Genomic DNA, 20,145 nt, shown 5'->3' with positions numbered 1-20,145 from the left:
TGTGACAGTCTTCTTCCAAAAGAATATCGCATATGACAAACAGCCAGGGAACCAGGTAGAGAATTTGGGAGTAAAGTTAAGGGAAGAAGGTGGGGTTGGGGAGGAAGGTGTTTTAAGATTAGTTTTTATTTTCTCATTACCCCACTCTGATTTGATTTGCAATAAATTAAATCAATTTTCCCCAAGTCAAGTCTATTTTACCCATAACTGTAATTGCTGAGTGATCTCCCTGTCATTATCTTAACCCGCAAACCTTTCATTACATTTTCTCTCCCCTGTCCAGCTGAGGAGGGGAGTGAGAGCTGCTTTGGTGCACACCTGGTGTCCAGCCAGGGTCAACCCATCACAGAAGCAGACAAGGCAAGAAATTTTTCTCTTCCCTGTGAAATTCTGATATTTCAAATGTTTCTAGTTTCTGCCGTGAGCCTTTTAGCAAATCAAAAACTGAAACATATTTACTAAAATACCATATCATTAACATAGAAAACATTAGCATGAACTCACACTAGGCCTGCCACAAACCTCACTGATAGGCTTTCAATAGTTTTCAACAAAGAAGTCTCTAGCATAGTTAAAAGTATTGATTTTGTTGAAAGAAGGGAAATATATTTTTCTTAGGTAATGCAGTTTATTTCTTAAGTATCGTACGTAGGTGCCAAAGAGAACTAACTAGAGGTGTTATGAGCTATAGTAACACAGAAAACAATTAACAAAGTACAACCAACTCCATAATACAATAATCTAGGAATTCCCTTGTCCAAGTTTACTACCAATTCACTAAGCCACTGATACTCCTACATGAGTGTTTTTTGTCTATAAGACCTGTGAAGACATTGATAAACAGATAAGAAATTAATGTAGTTATATGGCAATTAATGACATATGTTAAAAAAATGTATGGAAAAAACACTGGAAAAATTACTCACAAACTTGTAAGACAGTCTAATGTACATCGTGAACTCAAAAGAAAATTGCTAAAAGGCAGTGGAGGCTGTTTAAAATACTTAAAGCAGTCAGTTATCATAGCTGTGTACAAGCAGTAGAGTGAAATGCTAATATATTCTATATAATTAATACCAACCCGTAACAAATTTTTTTGCTCCATGTGACACAGGCCTGTGAGATAATACATTTCTGCAGCCTCAAATGTATTAGGCAGAATTTTTGTTGAGGTCATCAGGAGTTTCATAGCTTTTTTAAAACTTCTCACAGCATCCTGCAATACAGAGGATATTAATAGTTGTAAAGCACTTAAGTGCAAATCTCTTAGGCCTTTTAAATTATTTTTCAGTGTTTTTTTCTTAGTCTTTAGAAGACTACGGTAAAAATGTCTAGCCTAGTGTTACTTGATCTCACTGGAGTTAGACCTACTCTTGATCTCTGAATGGTTCATATCAATAAGTGGTCAGAAAATCAGAGAAATATTCCTCAGTTTTATTTATATATCACAATGTAGCTAACGTACATGATCTAGAAAAAACATACAGTTCTGTATTTTACTGTTATTAGGTAAGAAGAAAAGGTATACCTTTTGATGGAGACTGATGATAATTGAGTACTTGCTACAGGTTTTTTTGTGTAAATAATGACAAACTATCTATTCCATAGACAACTTACATAAATTTAATAACTGTTAATATATTGAAAGGATAAATTCTGTATAGGCATTGAAGGAACGTAGGTGAATAGCCTCTTAGAACCTTACCATGTCTCATAGATCTGGACAGTAATTTATGCATATTTAATAATAATTTTGTTTAAAGGAGTGTGGAAGGAAACCAACCAAGAAATTAAGAACTCAAGACAAGTGATTCCTCAGCCTTTGAGGATTATGAAGGGACCACAGCTGAAAGTTTCAATATCAAGAAGAGTTGATATTCAAGAGAATTATAGCTTTTCTTTTTTCTTAAGTGAGCCTTTCAAGATAAATAGGTGTTTGTTTAGAAAAATCAATTTGAAATACTAGTGCCCATAGGACTGTCTGCAAATACTACACCTGCCTCACTAAGCTGTCAAGGTAGTAGAAGTTTTAGATGAAACAGGTCTGCATTTACTGCTATTTAAAAATAATTTTTCTCTATTCCTGCAATTCAAAATTACTCTTATTTTAAGAGGAAAAAGAACTGTAGATACCTGAACTCACTCACATATAATTCTAAAGGTGCGGCTGATTCTCAGGGCACTATAGCCTCAAGTCTAACCATTTTCCCATATTGAGGGTATTATGTCATCCCTCTCCAGGACAGGTGGCAGTGCAAGTCCTCACCTCTGGCTGAAACACTCTGGGAAATCAGGGAATGACCCTAATATTCATCCTCTTAACCATGACAACTGAAATACGTGTAATTGGAGGGTACTAATGACCACTGTCTTTGACTTAGCATTCTTTCAAAGACAGCAGAACAAGCAATGTCCCATTATGGTTTGAGACAAATAAAACACCCAAGCCTAACAAAAAAAGCTGAATGGATCAAGAGGTTTTATCTGGTACAAGCCAAGGCAGCAGGAGTAGAATTTTTGCAAAGTGAATGCCTTTTCATTTAAAAAGAAGCTGCAAAGACAAGGATAAGAGGAAATAGAAAGACTGTGCATTTATATACAGACATATAACTTGATAGATAGGTAGATTCAAGGTCTTATGAATCTACCTGTTGCTTGCTACTATTGTGTTTAGGGAAAGAGGACTCTGTACATTTTGTATAAACAAATAGGATTGCAGAAGAAGAAACAGCTAATCCACACAGCCAATTTCAACAATTCTGCAGGACTAAAATATTGGCTACCTGCAGGACTCAGAAGAGCGACAACCCTATGACATATGAATATTCACACAGCTGAGAAAATACCTGTAACTACACATTGTATATTCAGTTGACATACATGAATTAAATTTTTGTACTAGATTTTATTAGACAAAAAAATGCTAGACATACTTTGTTATTTTACTTCAAAAGAAGCAATATTATAACATATAATGGACCTCAATCTATTTAATTGTATCTTTTAATTGATCATCTTAAATGTCTTAAAACTAAAATTGCCTAGTTTATGCCGAACTTTTAGTGCTGCTGTTGAAATTTCTTTCTCAGGTCTTCTTATATTTTAAAGAATCGGGTACTCTGAAGGTTTACTTATATACTAGTACATTTCATAAAATAGTAAAAGGATATAGAAAGAAAAACATTGTCTTGTTTGGCATATATATAACAAACTTTTCTAACCTTAGTTTTCTTGGCTTTCATTTGTATTTTTCCTAAAATAACAAACACTGAAGGCTCAGGCTGAATTGCAGTAGCTTCACGTAAACACTCTATGGCCTTATCGTGATTTTGACAAAAGGACTGAATGAGGGCTCGCTGAACAGGCTGAGATGTAAAGGATTCTGGAAGGAAAACACCATGAAAAACAATAATCTCTTTTACTTTAACCTACATGTTTTCCAATGTAAAATACCTCTAAATTATATGCAAACTTTAAAACGTTATTAAAATATTTGGAGGAACAAAACTTATTTTAACATCCACAAAAATACAGATGTAAACTAAATTCCTACAAAAGTCTGAACAGTTATTTATCAGTGAGTGTAGTTTGAGTGCTAAACATCTGCAAATATTTACCTTCCTCTCCCCACATGTAAGAAGGCTTTGCTCTGCGGAAGTATCACCATATGCCTGCTTTGTTTTTATATTGTGCCCTGTGTACCCATACTTGGTCACTACTAGAGACAGGAAATTATTCTCATACAGTGTGGCTATTCATATGGATTCACCGAGAGCATCAGGACTGCCATTTTCTGCCTGGCACATAACAAGGAACTACTATACTGCAACGTTTTTACTGTTCAAACACATTGGGAAGGTTCAGTTCTAAAGCTGCTTGATATTTTGTTAGGAAAGACTGTACATAAGTACAGAAGAGAATCCTTACTCAATATCCTCTTAAAGCAGAAATTACCAATATTGAAAGGTAGAATTAAAAAGCAAGAACTCAAAAGATACAGAAATTCTGAAATCATAGGTGATAGTACAGGCAATAGTGTATACCATTATTACATCTAAAGGCTTCAGACATGCAAACAAAATACATCATAAGTTCCTATATTTTAGCTGATTCATTGTAACTAACTTATTTGCATCCTTGAACTTAATTTTTTGAACAGTTCCTTCGTTACAGACTGTTGCCATGGTTCACAACTATCTAGGAAAACTGGTGGAAATTGACATTACCTTCATCCATTTCTGCAAGTTGATGAATACATAAACTTGCCAGCTCATATTTCTTCAGCTCCATTAAATACTGTCCCCTGTAATGATGTCATTAGTAAAACTATTTCCAGGCATTTCTTTCAAAGGGCAAATACTACTGAAATATGTGTTTATTATTATAAAAAGGAAAAATAATGACTTCCAGTAAAAACATCCAAAGTTTTTACTTTCTTTTTTTCCTTCATCAGAAACATGTGTTGAATTTCTAATTTTTTTCTCTCGCGTCACAGTACCAAGAAATTATATGCTTACCTCTCTTCACATTGTAGGAGTCACAAAAATACATTTTCTTTGGATTCCACAGATAGCAAACCTTACAATCTCAAGAACTGCAACAATAATCTTAGTAATAGCATTTCTAAAATCCACCACAGAGCAATAGCTGATAGATACATTCTGTTTTCAGGGACAGTACTTTGCTTCTTCAGATATCAGCATCAGCGTAAGAGGCCATGCTAGTCAAACCACACTGAGAGACAAGCTGAGCAAACCCACTTTTAAAACTGGGAAAATACAGTATTATTGACTGGAACATAGCAACTAATTCTCCTAATACACCTGAGGAATAATATCCTAGCATTTCCTCACTAGTCCTTACAGCTTTTCAGGGGAAGAAACAAATTTATCTAGTAATTTATTGTTTAGTCTTGGTGAAAGTCACTACTCACTGGGCTGAATGTGGGGAAGAAGAATAGTTGAAATCTAAATTGGCCTGCACTCAATCCTTCACATTCTTTGCATTATGTGGATTCTGCAGACAAATCAGTGAAGGACCCATCCACGTGGGGAAAACATTGAAAATTATCAATTTTTTAAAAGTTCAGACTTGCCTTTTTGTCATGGCACCTATTTACTTCTTTTTCCCCAGAAACTATATGCACCTCAAAGAGCAGAATCCTGTATATGAAACAAGGCTCCTCCCTCCAAGGTAACAATTACAATAGTTGGGTGACACTATGCAGATAAAGTTCTTCGGTTTGAAAATGCTACAAAAACACTACCTTTTTTAAAACCCATTCAGAGCAGATTTCAAAGAATATAAGGGTATCTACCAACAGCATTCCAAATGGAATTTTTTTAATAAGTGAAACACCTGCGAAGTTCTCAACTAATCACTTTCCTACCTTAATATGTAAAGTTGTGATTTATTTGGATAAAGGTGAATGGCTCGGTTTATATCCTTCACAGCATTTTGTAAATTATGAATCTGTAATTTATAAAGAAAAAACAGCAATTTAATTGCTAATATGAACACAATTTGGAGACACAGTTACTATTTCTGTAAATGTGGCTCTGCAGAACGTAATGCCCCCATGGTAACAACTCACAAGGCAAATACTCCCTCTGAGAAGGAGCTCAACATGTTTTTAATAAAGGTCTGAAACATTTACCCTACATATTTCCATAATCTCCTATAGGGCAGATCCAAAATCCAGACAGTTTCTTTACTTTTCCAAAATCCAAAGATGACTCTGGACTATGGGGAAGGAGATTAGGTCATGAGATCTACATGCACATATGTCCTGATGAATCTTCATTACTGTAATGAATTTGCATTTATTTTTCAAGTATCTGTGCATGTGGTCCCATTCAGCCTGCTCCAGATGCTGAGGAGAAAGATCATTACAGTGACTGATCATTACAAGGACTGATTCATCCAGCTGGGACAGCTGCTAACTTTTTCACTCCCATTTGTGGAGAAGATAATTTGAGTTTCCTGAAAAATTTGTATTCTTAAGAAAATTTTGTTTAGAACATACTGTATTTCAAAATATGGGGGTTTTATCTTTAAAAAAATACATATTTAAAAAAAAAATTAAATATATTTAAAAAAATTTATTAAAGCTCAGATTCGATGTACACTGATATAGAAAAAATAAAATGACATGAAATATTTTTTGCCATTGCATTAGATGCCAACAATATCTTACAATTGCACCATATGTAATTCTATTATGGTGACAAGGACTACTTGAAATGTATATATATAAACAGGTTCCAATATCTGTATAACACAAAGGCATATGTATTAAAATAGTCACAATGATCATAATTATAAATAAATCTATATTAAGTGGCCAACAAAAGCAAAAGAAATTTATTACCTTATGATACGCTTGCGCTCTGCATATGTAGGCTCTAACGGTGAGAGGATCAGTTTCAATGGCACTAGTAAACCATTGAATAGCTTCGTGGTATTGTTTGAGATGCAACAGCAGTATCAAACCAATATTTAGGTAGGCAAAGACGACAGAGCTAAAAATAGATATTTTTTTCCTTTTGTTATTGCATGAAATATGTCATTGTATTAACCACAACTTATACAGGCTTCATCTGCTTTTATGACATTTACCACACATCTATTTTGTGATTGCACTGAGCTAAAGAATTCTAATTGCCAGCAGAGGACAGAGCTCATTAAAAAACACCATTTCAGTAGCTTACGGTGTCTGGCTGCACACTAGAGACTCTCTGACCACCAAAACCATCACTCCAAATGTGAATTGTGAAGAAATGATGACAAGTCTCTGTTGTAGAAGCTGGACTAGAAATAGAGCTAGCTGGTAATTTTGCATATACTGAATACACCAAGAAATACTGAATCTTTCAACACTAAAACTACATTGTTGTTTCAAAAGACTAACAAAGCTTAGGTGTTTCCCATCTAGCCTGCTCCCTTATTTTCTGTTATATCACTTGGCTAGCTGCTAGGGAGACCTGCATTTCCAAGATCTGCAATAACTTGCACAGCCCACTCTTACAGAGTCTTTTTAGGCAAAGTTCAAGACTTCCTACAGCAGAGCCATGACAAAGGATGAGCTGAGGGGTCTTTAGGCCTGTCATAGAATGGAATGGAAGCCTTTCCTCAAGACACAATTGTTGAGATTGCCTGAGGCTGAACAAGAACTCAGTATCTTTAGAGTAAGGTAATTAATGCAGCTAACTGGTACGGAGGTTTGTTGCATATTGTAAGACAGTTGGCACGGCAGGGCTGCTACAGATAACAGAAAGATTATAAGTGGTAGGAAGAAACGCAATTCAGATAAACCACATGAACTTCAGTCACCAACTATGAAGGAACACAAACAGCTTTTTTTTTTTTTTAATTTCACTGGCTTTTGTTAAAGAAAACATTGTGGTATTTTATTTTGGAAAAAAAAAACTTTTTACCTGTGTTGCAGACAGATTCCATCCCAAAAGACTAATGACATAATTATCACATGAGTAGTCAACTTAAATTGGGACTTCAGTTTCATCTTTTGTCTGCCAAACCCGAATAATTTATTTGCCAAGTTGCCATGTAAGGCAAAATAAAATTTAATTTTGAAATACATTAATAATTATATTTATCATACCCAGACTATAGTAAATAAGGCAAAAGATATTAAAAGAACACAACATTATGGTTTTGTGGGGCTTAATTCCAGTGTATTTGCTGAATAACAGTTCTGATTCTACTTTCTTTTATTACTACTTTTATGCCCCTGGGTAATCAGAATATAAACAACATATATTAAAATTCTCAAGTCCAATCACCTGTCCAAAGCTAGGACACTTTCAAAGTCAGATATTGCAAGTGACCATTGACGCTGTTCTGAGTAAACAATCCCACGATGAAGAAAAGAACAGAAGTTTTCCCAAGTGTCATTGATGAGTACTGTGGGAGAGGGAGAACAAAAATCAACTATTGAGATATTCACATATATTTCAGTTACTCCATGCAACTTATTTGCATGTTACTTTTTACTCTGATTTTCTTAAGAATTTTATAAAATATCATATATAAACCATAACATAACATATTAGATCATAACAGAAATTGTTCATTGTGGCACAGAATACCTTCAGGACATATTTATAACTCTCAGTTACACCCACTTAAATCATTAAAAGTGAAGCAGAAAAGCTTAGGAAGCAGAGGCAAAATAACTGAATAAAAACAACAGCAGCAAGAGACAATGTCTAATAGCAAACTTAGTAGATATGGAGCAAGTTATTACCAAACACTGACAGACAACCATACATTTCAATATTTTCAACATGAAATTTCTGTGTTATATTACAGCATAGTAATTACTGGTGACTGGTCATTCCTCTTTTTAATGACAAACATGCACACCATGAAAAGAAAGAAACAATACCAGAAACACTGAAGTCCTGCACAGCTCTTTTCGGATCAATCTGTTGTAGTATGCAACCTCTATAGTAGAATGCTAACCAACAAGAAGGGTCTAGATGAATTGCTGTTGCTAAGTCTTGTATTGCATTTCTATACTGCTGCTGCTTAGCATAGGCTCTTCCTCGATACAGCCTAATAAGGAAGAAAGTTTCTCTTTAAATATAATTTCCCTTAGAAAAGTATACCTACATCATGAAGTCATAGACTATTATTTATAATATTAACAGGTTGAGGCAACTTAAAAGAGTTCTTCCACTGTTTTTATGATGCAACCTTGAAGTAATTACTCAGGAAAGCATGTTGAAAAGTAGAATAAATGTTCAATTTTATTTCTCAATTTAATAAAGCAAGTCTGAAGGAACAAATTCCAGTAATCTATACCATATAGGCAGATCGCCTCACTTGAATAAATCAAATTCAATATAATAGAAACCTGTATCAGCTTTGGGCATCACAGAGTTGAATGGAACTCTCTCCAAGTTCCACAGTCTATTGGTGCAGCAGTTTCTGCATGGGAAATACCAGATTTTGTTAAATCTGATTTAAAAGAAAAAATATAAAACTTCCCTCATTACTATTAAAACTTTCTGAAAATATCCATTCTATTCTTCAATATTTCTTTCAAACAGACAAGTTTACAAAATCAGATCCTACTATTTTACACTATTCTTTCCTCAAATTCAGGAAGCTAGCAATATATTTAAACAAGGTAAATAATAAGCACAGGCAAAAAATGTGAATAGACAGCAATGGCTGTAAAATTATTTTATCATAGAATCATTTATGTTGGAAAAGACCTTTAAGATCATCAAGTCCAACCATAAACCTAACACTGCCAAGTCCACTACTAAACCGTATTCCTAACTGCCATCTTAGTGTACTTCAAATAGGGAAGCAGAGTAAGACATAATATATAAAACTTATATTTTCGTATTACTGAAGAAAGCTTTCACTTATTAAGCAGGTCTAATGCCACATCCCACTTCTATGCAGAGTTATCATGCCAAATATATACTATTCCTTTTTCAATCTAACACAGTAAAGTCAGTTCCTCAAGAATTTAAATCACTGCTTAAACCTACACAAACACAAGGCGCTGATACTAATCATACTCACTAGGACTATTCACAGAGTCCACACATCAACACATCCACACATCATGAGCCTCAATGAACTAGTGGATTTCAGAAAGTCAAATGCAGCTTTGCATTGCTTCAAGATTTTATTTCAAATTCAGAGTTTTAAGGAGCATTTGTAAATTACATTAGTAGCACAGGATCCTAATGTCATAAGAAAGCTTTGCATGATTCTGTTGTTCCCTGTGATGAAGAAGGAGGACTGACAGGTAGAAGATACACATAGGAGAGTCCTTCCCTAGCCATTTCTGTTCAGTTTGGATGGAAATAAGTTATTTGAACTTAGGCGTCTATTTGTAGATGTCTACAATATCCATTAGGTGTCTGACTTTCCATTACAGTTGACAAAGATCTAGTCAGTATAATCCAAGGAGATGAAAGCAATTCACTTCATCCAAAAATATACACTTACTGGATGTTTAGCTAAACAGCTCTCCAGGCATTATATTCAATCTACCTGGAGTCTACTAACTGTATTGATTAGAGTCCTTGATGATAACGGCTGCTCAGATACCTACATCCCATGGATAAAACAAGCTGACACCAAAATTCAGGTATCATAATCTGCCATTGAATATCTGCTTTTATTTTGCATCTATTTTCATGAATCCAGGATAGGATATAAAAAGAATGCAAATCTTTGCAGAAATTATATTTTAAAAGTCACATTCTCTAGTAGGGAAATCATATAAATTTTTTTTCAGTCTTTGTAAGTCAAACCTCAAAATCATTGTTATAATTTGAAAATAAAGATGCTTCTCATTCATAATTCACATTTTTCACAGAAAACATTAATTCAGCGTAACACTAAAACCCAGAGTGTAAAGGCAACCAATGGAAATTAGGCATAGAACTATGTAATCCTTAAGGACATTCTTCACATTTAAATCCAGCTCTTTGGAGCAAAGCACATATGCACATGCTTAAGTCCAACTGACTCTATATTTGCATTACTCTAGTGGGATCATAGAATCATAGAATCGTCTAGGTTGGAAGAGACCCTTGGGATCATCGAGTCCAACCATCTACCCTACACTACAAAGTTCTCAAGATCTTAGCACGTGGTTCTGTGCTTAGCTATATTAAGGTCTAGGGACTAATCCAAAGTCATTAAAGCAATACAAAGATTCCCCAATGAATCTCATGGCCTAGAAGTCTTCTTCTATTTCTATTAGACACCTCTTTGGAAGTGCAATTCATTTATTATTGTTTAATGCATATTCAGTCTTTTACATATTAATATTTTAACAATCCACTTAAAATTCAAATACTTTTGTCAAACTATATATTCTACCTCGCCTGAGCATTGCTGGGGTCTTCCTTGATCACAGCTGTAAAATCCTGAATAGCTGTAGTCAAAACTGAACAGTCAAAGAAATGTATTCCATGTTTCATAAGTGCATCTGTTCTTTTTGGGTTATACTGAAAACACTATAATGAAAAAAATTAAGTAGTACATGGTATTATTCCTCATTCTTATTATTTTTAATGATTTCAAGTCTTCACAAAGCATAAAAATAATATATACTTTTATTCTCAGATTTTTTTATTCCTTTTATGTCCTTTAATGTCTGTTGTAATTTCCATTACCTGTAAATTGAAGTAGAAAAAGTAATGATGCAAGCTTATTAGTGGCTAATATTTTGTAGACATTCAGTAATTTATTGAATTAGCCAGCAGGAGTAACGGAAATTACTTATTTATTTCCATAGCACTGTTGGTTTTTTTTTAAACATCATTTATTTGAAAGGATATCTGTTGTCCAAGCTGCTTACCAGATATATCCAAATACAGTTTACTTTTACTGAAGTTACACAAAGTTACTACACTATTGTAACAGTACAAAAAATGTGAACTTACTTTGGCATAATCATCCATGGCCAATAAGAATTGATTTTCCTCAAAATACAACTCCGCTCTCCTAAAATAAATGTCATCATCTGTAGGGCAGCGCTGTATTGCAGAGCTATAATTGATGATTGCCAATGTATTATCACCTTGTTTCCTGTAAATTTCAGCCATTGACAGGTATGTATCTGAAACAACCACCCAAAATATAAAAGGCACTATTTAGCAGCCCAGAACAATAAGTCATCTCCTCCTTGCAGGGTAATTAACATAAACAGTAGAAATAGAACAGCAGATTATACAAAAGGTTAGGAAGTCCCGTTTTAATCTGAGCAACAGTACTCAAAAGTTTAGAGCTATAGCTGTGTGCCCAAGCGTGGAGCCTGTGCAGCTGTAAATTGATAGCTCTCGCTGGATTCACAGGTACTAAAAATCTTTGTGCTCTGCAGACCTCTGTAGAAATGGCCCATCAAGACATTTAGCGTAGATGTGTTGATCACAAACAAATATAAAGAGATTTAGTTTAAATGGGCCCACACAATAATTATCCCACTGTATTGATCCGGTCAGGATAGAGTGAACTTTCTTTATAACTGCCCCTATGGTGCTGTGTTTTGGATTTGTGTCTGTGTTGATCACACAACAATGTTTGAGCTTTTGCTGAACAATGCTTTAACAGTATCAGGGCTTTTTTTTTTTTTTTTCCTCCCTCTGCCATCTCTCCAGCAAGTAAGCTCGGGGTGGACAAGAAACTGGGAGGGGACACAGCTGGGACAGCTGACTTTAATAGGCTAAAGGGACATTCCATACCATGTAATGTCATGCTCAGCAACAAAAAAAAATCGGGGTATAGGAAGAAGGGGGGTGGGTGGGGTGTCTTCCAAGTCCATATTCAATTAAAATTTCCTTTGTTGCAACCTGTGACGATTGCTGTGCACCTCTCGGAAGATTCTGACTCTGTCTTCTCTGTTATCACCCATGACGTACCTGAGAGCAGATTTCCCCCTTACCTTTCCCAGGCTAAGAAACTCATCACCCTCATCCTTTCCCCATACAACTTAGGCTCCAGACCCCTGACCATCTTAACAGTTTTCCAAGGACTCTCTTCAGCTTGTCTCTCTCATACAAGGGATTCCAAAATTGGACAAAGCATTGGAGGTACAGCATGACAACCTGGCAGAGGGGAATCACTTTCCCTGGTCTGCAGGGCCCGGTCTGTCAACCAGGTGGTATCTTTCCCCTTTAAGCTCCTCCTTCCCAGTTTAAACGGTTTTAAAAAGGGCAGACGGAAGCACAATAGCACACTGTCTCCATTACAGGATTGTTACTGGCTTTCCCCTGATGGGTACAATTTCCATCAGTCCTTTTTTCTGATTTTTTTTCTTTTGCATTTTTTAAAAAACACACTAAAATTAAGTACTTATTTTTGCCTTAGAAACTCAACTTCTATCCCAAGTCTTTGAATATTCACGTCTGCTTTATAATCTTTTATTAATATGGATAAAACAACTGATGTAAGGTTAAAAACATACAAAAACATTTGCAAAACTAGGACCAAAGGCAACTAGAGAAAAACACTATGCAAAATTAACTGTTAAGTAACACTTCAGTAGATACTTACCTGCTTTAGTTTTGCTCCATTTAGTCATAAAATTCAGGTCATCCAAAGCAGCAGAAATTCTGTCTTGCAAGAGGTAAATCAAATGTCTATGCCAGTAAGCATTAAGCAATAGTGGTTCTAAGCTTATAGCCTATAAGCAAAATAAGTAAATAACTTACATTGCAGAAGAAACTTCTCAAATGTGCTAACAGTATTACATAGGAAATGAGAACATTTTTTGCACTGAAATGATTTTTTTTTAAAGAAAATTCCTAGACTGGCAAACTTTTATTTTACCTAAGTACCTTAAAAATTTTATTCATGTCAATTATTTTTTAAAAGCATCATGTACTTACACATATGCACAGAGTCCAAGCTACCAGAATGTTCAGCACAAAATATTAATCAGCTGGGATACTACTGTTTGATGATTTCTTTAAAATGGTTACCTGAACTATTTCTACAAGTCAGAATTCTTCTATTTGAAAGTAAGAAATAATTAACTTGTCCCTGTGAAAAAGGAATCAGCTTTTCAAACCATGCTGTTATGATTCCTATAGAAAGTACTTAACATTCCCTAACAAAAATCACTTGACAGATATTATCAATCAAATAAGATATTTCACATATGTTCGTTACGCGTATTACACACATTTAAGAGCCATATGGAAATAAATATAGAGACTGACACAAATCTGAGACTGTTCTGCTACAACAGTAGTTTTAGTTTATAAACTATTTCTAGGATCCATAAACTACATAGGAATTGTGTTCTTATATCTTAAAGAGAAAAGTCAGTTATTTTTTCACTCAAATAGGCAATAGCAACGACAAGCAATTTTGACAGTTGAGATCGGTCAATGAACCACTTTGCCAGGGTGCGGAATTTTTAGCACATCCTTGACAGTCTGTTTCTGAAGTTTGGGGTGAATAAAAATGACACAAGATAATCATTGAGTTTCTATGAATATAGTCAATTTTCTGGTCAGATATTTTATGAAGTTTGGAAGGTAATATGTACAGATTGCAGATGCATGAAATAGGTACCTATGTTCCATTAAAAATAAGAATTACACATTTATCCCCAACAGAAGCACTAACAGAAACAGTGTTATAAAAATAAATTTCACCCTAAGACAATCTACATTTTTGGAAAGGCAAACTCTAGAAACAGAGTAAAATCTGAAGGGTGGATTTCACTATAGGACACAGTGTGAGCCTCCTTAAAATTTATTTTAGCTTGAGACTGTTAGCTGAAAGGAATGTAGAAACCAACATGAACTCAAGCTGGTTTGTACTTCACTGTTTTGTTCCTCTGCACATTTCCAAATATTTCAACTGACTGCGCTTTGCATTTTAGCAAAATAAATGCTATTTACATTATTTAAAGGTGCCTGTTATTAAGATTGTTTTCAGGGACACTGGCAGATTGATGGTGTTCTACTCCCACAGAGCAATATCAACACAAAAGATCCGGTTCAAGCTTGCATTATCGAGCACTCCAGTACGAGGGTCATGAATCTCAAAGCAGCTGCTTCTCTAAACACCAGATGCTGTGTTAAGGGACAAGATGTTGGTTAAGGAAAGAAGGACATCTTTTGCTGTATGACATGATATACAGAATGAAGTATTTTGGGGTCTCAACCCGGCTATGATGGGCTGTGTGTAATGACGTTAAATGACAATGAAAATACCACACACCGGAAGTACAACACAAATTCTCTACCCAGGTTTCACAAACATACAGAACTATATCATTGGTTAAAGAATGTCTTTGAAAGCTTTTACAGCTTCCACATCTAAATAATAGACTAAAAATATTATTGTCATTTTTGTTTTTTTGGCAACGTTTTCATTCTGCTTTGGTTGTTTCTTTCTAGTTATGCAGGGTCTTGGGTAGAAGTAATAGCAGGTTTGTAGCACTATAAAGGGAACCAAGTGTTGAAAAAATAAATGTACATAGAAAACCACTATTATTATTGTATGAAAATCTTAGTGTCAAATGATACTTTATAAACAGGAAATATGTGACTTTTCAATTTATTTGCTCACTATGCTTTTGCAGAAATTAGAATCATAGAATCACAGAATCGTCTAGGTTGGAAGAGACCCTTGGGATCATCGAGTCCAACCATCTACCCTACTCTACAAAGTTCTCCCCTATACCATATCCCCCAACACCACATCTAAATGCCTCTTAAACACATCCAGGGATGGTGACTCAACCACCTTCCTGGGCAGCCTATTCCAATGCCCGACCACTCTTTCTGTGAAAAATTCTTTCCTAATGTTCAGTCTAAACCTACCCTGTTGGAGCATGAAGCCATTCCCTCTCGTTCTGTCATTAATTACCTGTGCGAAGAGACCAGCACCAACCTCTCCACAGTGTCCTTTCAAGTAGTTGTAGAGAGTGATGAGGTCTCCCCTCAGCCTCCTCTTCCTCATACTAAACAGTCCCAGCTCCTTCAACCGCTCTTCATATGATTTATTTTCCAGGCCCTTCACCAGCTTCATTGCCCTCCTCTGCACTCGCTCCAGCACCTCGATATCTCTCTTGTATTGAGGTGCCCAAAACTGGACACAATACTCGAGGTGTGACCTCACCAGTGCTGAGTACAGGGGGACAATCACCTCCCTACTTCTGCTGGTCACGCTATTTCTAATACAAGCCAGGATGCCATTGGCTTTCTTGGCCACCTGGGCACACTGCCAGCTCATATTCAGCCGCTTGTCAATTAGAACCCCATTAATTAAAAATATATTTGTCAGCTTTGCCAGCAAAAACACTTGAAGCAAAAGACTTTCTGTGCTTTTAGTCTATCCTATCTCCAACTCCATTTAGGAGTGTTGTATCCTGAGTAAGAGTCTCTAAACAAACGTTATGGTGCTTGAGGAACACTAGGGTAAATAAACATAGTTTATTTACAAAAGCCTGCATCTTCACTCTAGTGAGACTAAACTTAGATCATGCTGTCATACAAAGGTAAAAGGTCACAGCATCCAGCTAGTTATCAAAAAGAAGAAAAAAAAGGTACTTGATAGAAGTAAAACTTGGCATTAAGCTTACTTTTTCCAAGTCGTCCATAGCTGATTTTAACTTGCCTAACTTTCTTTGTATTGCTCCACGCCTGCAGTAGTGAAAAGCTGAAGGACGCTCCTCCTTTTCTATTACCTCAGTCAGTCTTCTTACTTCTTCTTCTAAATCTTCAATAGTAACTGTTGTACCTTCAAGAAGAACAGGCTGTATTGAATCAATTAGTTCTATTTGTAGATTTGCTTCTTGGGAGTCCACCATCTCAGTTCCTTTTAGTAATTCAGCATCCTTCTCCTCAGAAGCAGTCCCACTAGAATGGAAAGTTTCATCAAACCAGCAGTTCCACATTCCATGGACCAACACGCGAGCAGAAGTTTCTTTTGGAATTCCACCCCTCACTTTTGCAAACTTTTCAAAATCTAACAAACAAGGGATGCTGTGGCTGTGATATTTTTCAATTGCTGAAGAAATCTTGATACTGAATTTATCATGAACAGGAAGCACTCCCAGAGACACAGACTTAGAGGAAAAATATATTAAAATTAACTAAAGGATCCCAAATATATTAACAATATCAAATTGCAATTTGCCAGTCAACAACTATTCAAAAACCTATTGTTAGCTCTCTTGATAATTTTTTAACTTATCAGCCATTTATCAAAAATCGTTATTGAAGCTGCAGGTAAGCGGAATTGTTCTGAATGATTCACATCCCCAGAACGTTCAGCACCTTTTCTCAGTTGCATGCTTATTTCCTCCAAAACCTTCTAACTTAGGTTTACAGGGACAATGCTAAACATAAGAAAAGACAATATTTCTGAGTGGACAATTATCAGCCTGGGTAATTGATATATCCTAGATGGATGAGTATATCCATGATAGATCCCAATGATTTTAGGAAGAGGCCATAAGAATATAAGCAGATGAAGCACCACCCAGAGGTGGAAAAAAAACATTTGAATTTACAAGGACATTTCCAAAATGATAATCTGGGAAAATTCAAAGTTCCCAAGATGGAAGCCTTCACAAATGTTCGATATCAACATCTGCTTTGAGACAAAGAAACAGAAGTCTTTTACAGAAACACTTAAACTTTATCACAAACAATACTAGTCTTGCTAACACAGAAGGGAATATCAGAAGGAAATATAAAGCAAATGTTATATATATATTTTTACATATATAAAAAATACTATGTACCTAATACTTAAAAAATTCTATAATAAGGATCCTACTACGGAAAAAAAGGGAAATTAAATAAAAAACTTAGCAGGCCCATGCATGAATAACATGCAAAATAATACAAAGATGAAATCCCCTTGGTTTAGCAAAACTGATATGAAAGCCTTAGACAGCAAAGAACATACAGTTCCCCTAAAACAAGACTTTGGGAAAAGTCCACTTTCTCCCTTGAGAAACATATAGTGAGTCACAGCTCACTATATCAGTTTATCATATCATTTAAGTATCTTTGATTTTCTTAAGAATAAACTTTCTGAAAGGTCCTTATAAGCAGAAAAAAATAAGAAGCTAAAGGGAATACTGACTTGGAGGACTAGGCCTGAGCACCAATGTAAGTACAATGTGGACACATATGACTGTACACAAAAATAGACAACATTTGGGGGGGTTCTGCAGGTCACACTTCAAGCATAAGTATTTAAGAAATATCAAAAACTACCAAGAACTTTTTTTTTTAATACTTGAATATTTCTGAAGGTAACCCATATCTGAAGTATGTAGATAAGAAATATTCACTAGAAAAATATTTAGAGTGATACATGAAAACAAAAGGCAAAAGCAAACTACTTGTTTGATGCAATCTACGAAGTTCATGGTACAAAGGTTAGTCCAAGCCAGCATTTCAGTTTCCTAAGAATTTAGGATTTCCCCCTTGTCTTTCAGAAGAAAGAAGTTTGACCATTTTAATCATGCATTTATACTTAGATAGAACTTATTCTGTTGTTGCGTAAATGGAAATAGTGTTGCTTTAAAGTGCAGTATATACTAAATGTCCTAGAGATACCTGAGCAGTATGTGTTTTTTCTTTGTATTAAAAATGTATATATTATTCCCAAATAACAGAACTATTATTACTTAATTTCACAGCAATATTTAATATTTAAAAAGATAAATGCTGTAATTAGATAATATGGCTAAAAATTAAAATACATTCTTTAAAAAGGCAATACATATTAATTAAAGAAAACCTTTTATGAATCTTTGGGGTGTTACTTAATTTCTTAATCACATCTTCCATTTTTCTAGGACTTCTCATTTTCTTTGATTTCTTTGTTTTCTTTCTTCTTGAGAAATCTGTGTATTTAATCTCAGCCTTTTGAGGTCGCTCCACAAGAACGATGTCATTCTTGCTATCCTCTTGTCCAGTCAAAGTAAGCATTTTTTCTACTGGCCTGTCTGTCTGCATTGACTGAGGATCACCACAGATTTGATTCAATAGATGCTTGGCAGGGGAACTTTTCACGATCTCTGTCTCAAACTCTGGCTCAGCTGTGCGTTGCTTCATAACCTTCAACTCTTTCATGCTGATTTTGAAATTAGCTGACATTTTTAATGTAGTTTCATCCTTGAAAGCAGTTATCTCCAGAGCTGAGACTGATCTTTTAATCAAACTTCTCTGTTAATAAAAGGAAACTTAATTTATTTAGCTGTTCATTTGAAATAAGATTTATATATTTCCTTAGTTCAAATGGACTTGATTTTATTTTATAAAAAATTGCAAAGGAAAAAAAAAGAGCGACATGGGAACTACACTGTTAGAAAAAAATTATAGTATTTAATGGGAAAAAAGATCTGCATACCTCAGGTTATGTGTCAAAGCAAAGAGATCTGAAACATTAATTCAAAGTTATTTGAAGCTCATAAATGGCTAAAATCAATCTTCTCTAAAAAGTATCATAAGAAATTTGAATTAAATACACCCAGTCCTTGTAGGGAAGTTAAATTTTAAAATAAAAAATGTATGCCACTGGTGGTGACATCCACAAAATGATGAAATGAGATATATTCATAAACTCAGAAGAAAAGACAGAAGAACTGTGTATAATGTTTAGAAGTACGATTGTATTATATGGAAACACAATTAATATCTGAATGGAATTATGCACTCGTACTTTGTGCCCCCATCTCTGAATCGCCTGATAATATCAAAACCAAAAGAATAACTCTTATCCTCTAGTGTGTAATTGTTATTAATTATTAAGTAACTACTATTTGCAATAACAAATGTATTGCATCCCAGTCTTTTTGTTAATTCCAGTTCATTAACTTGCACTATAATACTAGGCATAACACATCTTTGCCAAAGAAATTGAAATGCAATTTCATGTCCACTGCCTGAAATTTACAAAGTTCTTGAAATTACTTGCTAGTAATAAATAAAATAAATGAAAAAATAAATGAAGCATTGAATAATTTTTAATTAGACTCAAAGAAGCACTTTTTCAATGCTTGACTACAGACATCTGCTAAGTATTAATTTATATATTTGTTAGAAAGACACTTCATCAGCCTTTAGTTTATTTTAATAATAACTAAAGTACTCCATTTAAGTAATTAAATACCTTTCATTCTTTATTTGTGGTAATGCATTATAACCCTGTGAAATTTTGAAAAGATAATAAAAAAACCTCAGTGTCACAAGCGTGCCCCTTTTCTTTAGGAAAATTGTACTTTTTTTAAAAAAAAATCTAAGCTGCATACTAATTTATTAAAAAGCTGAAGCTCAATGTAAACCTATCATTTATCACTACATTTATCTATCATTAGCTGTCATTTATCACCAAATCAAATAGCTTGACTGCAAATTGCATAAATACTGAATTGCTACTTGCTAAATTCTTTAATGAACAATGCATAGTTTTGCTAAAGAATTGCTAGCTAAATTCAACAAGACTACTTCTATTTGAACATGAAACTAGTATTTTAAAAATCAAGCATCAATGATTAGTTCAAATTGCAAATTGGGTGTTGAAATTACTTTATTTATCATTTAATAGAAACTGCTGCCGTGCTTCATGTCTGTCTTCAAAATAACATGGTCACAACATTTTAAGCAAGTC

The 20,145-nt window shown here is 34.6% G+C and overlaps 1 protein-coding gene across 1 annotated transcript in view; it reads right to left on the bottom strand.

Moving 5' to 3' along the window:
* The window catches only part of TTC6 (tetratricopeptide repeat domain 6), a 59,687-nt gene that overhangs the window by 12,605 nt on the left and 26,937 nt on the right, over positions 1–20,145 (bottom strand). Inside the window, exons 6-16 of the mRNA XM_074149578.1 lie at positions 18,315–18,609; positions 16,097–16,582; positions 13,051–13,180; positions 11,442–11,617; positions 10,876–11,012; positions 8,408–8,577; positions 7,803–7,923; positions 6,371–6,521; positions 5,390–5,472; positions 4,222–4,303; positions 3,222–3,365 (exon numbers count right to left, since the gene is read on the bottom strand). Coding sequence (XP_074005679.1) covers positions 3,222–3,365; positions 4,222–4,303; positions 5,390–5,472; positions 6,371–6,521; positions 7,803–7,923; positions 8,408–8,577; positions 10,876–11,012; positions 11,442–11,617; positions 13,051–13,180; positions 16,097–16,582; positions 18,315–18,609 — 1,975 coding nt within the window. The remainder of the gene's footprint in view (positions 1–3,221; positions 3,366–4,221; positions 4,304–5,389; positions 5,473–6,370; positions 6,522–7,802; positions 7,924–8,407; positions 8,578–10,875; positions 11,013–11,441; positions 11,618–13,050; positions 13,181–16,096; positions 16,583–18,314; positions 18,610–20,145) is intronic.

Source organism: Numenius arquata, chromosome 6 (assembly GCF_964106895.1).
Source record: "Numenius arquata chromosome 6, bNumArq3.hap1.1, whole genome shotgun sequence".
NCBI lineage: Eukaryota > Metazoa > Chordata > Aves > Charadriiformes > Scolopacidae > Numenius > Numenius arquata.
Note: the sequence above shows the minus strand (reverse complement) of the source record. Positions and strands in the feature narration are given on the sequence as shown.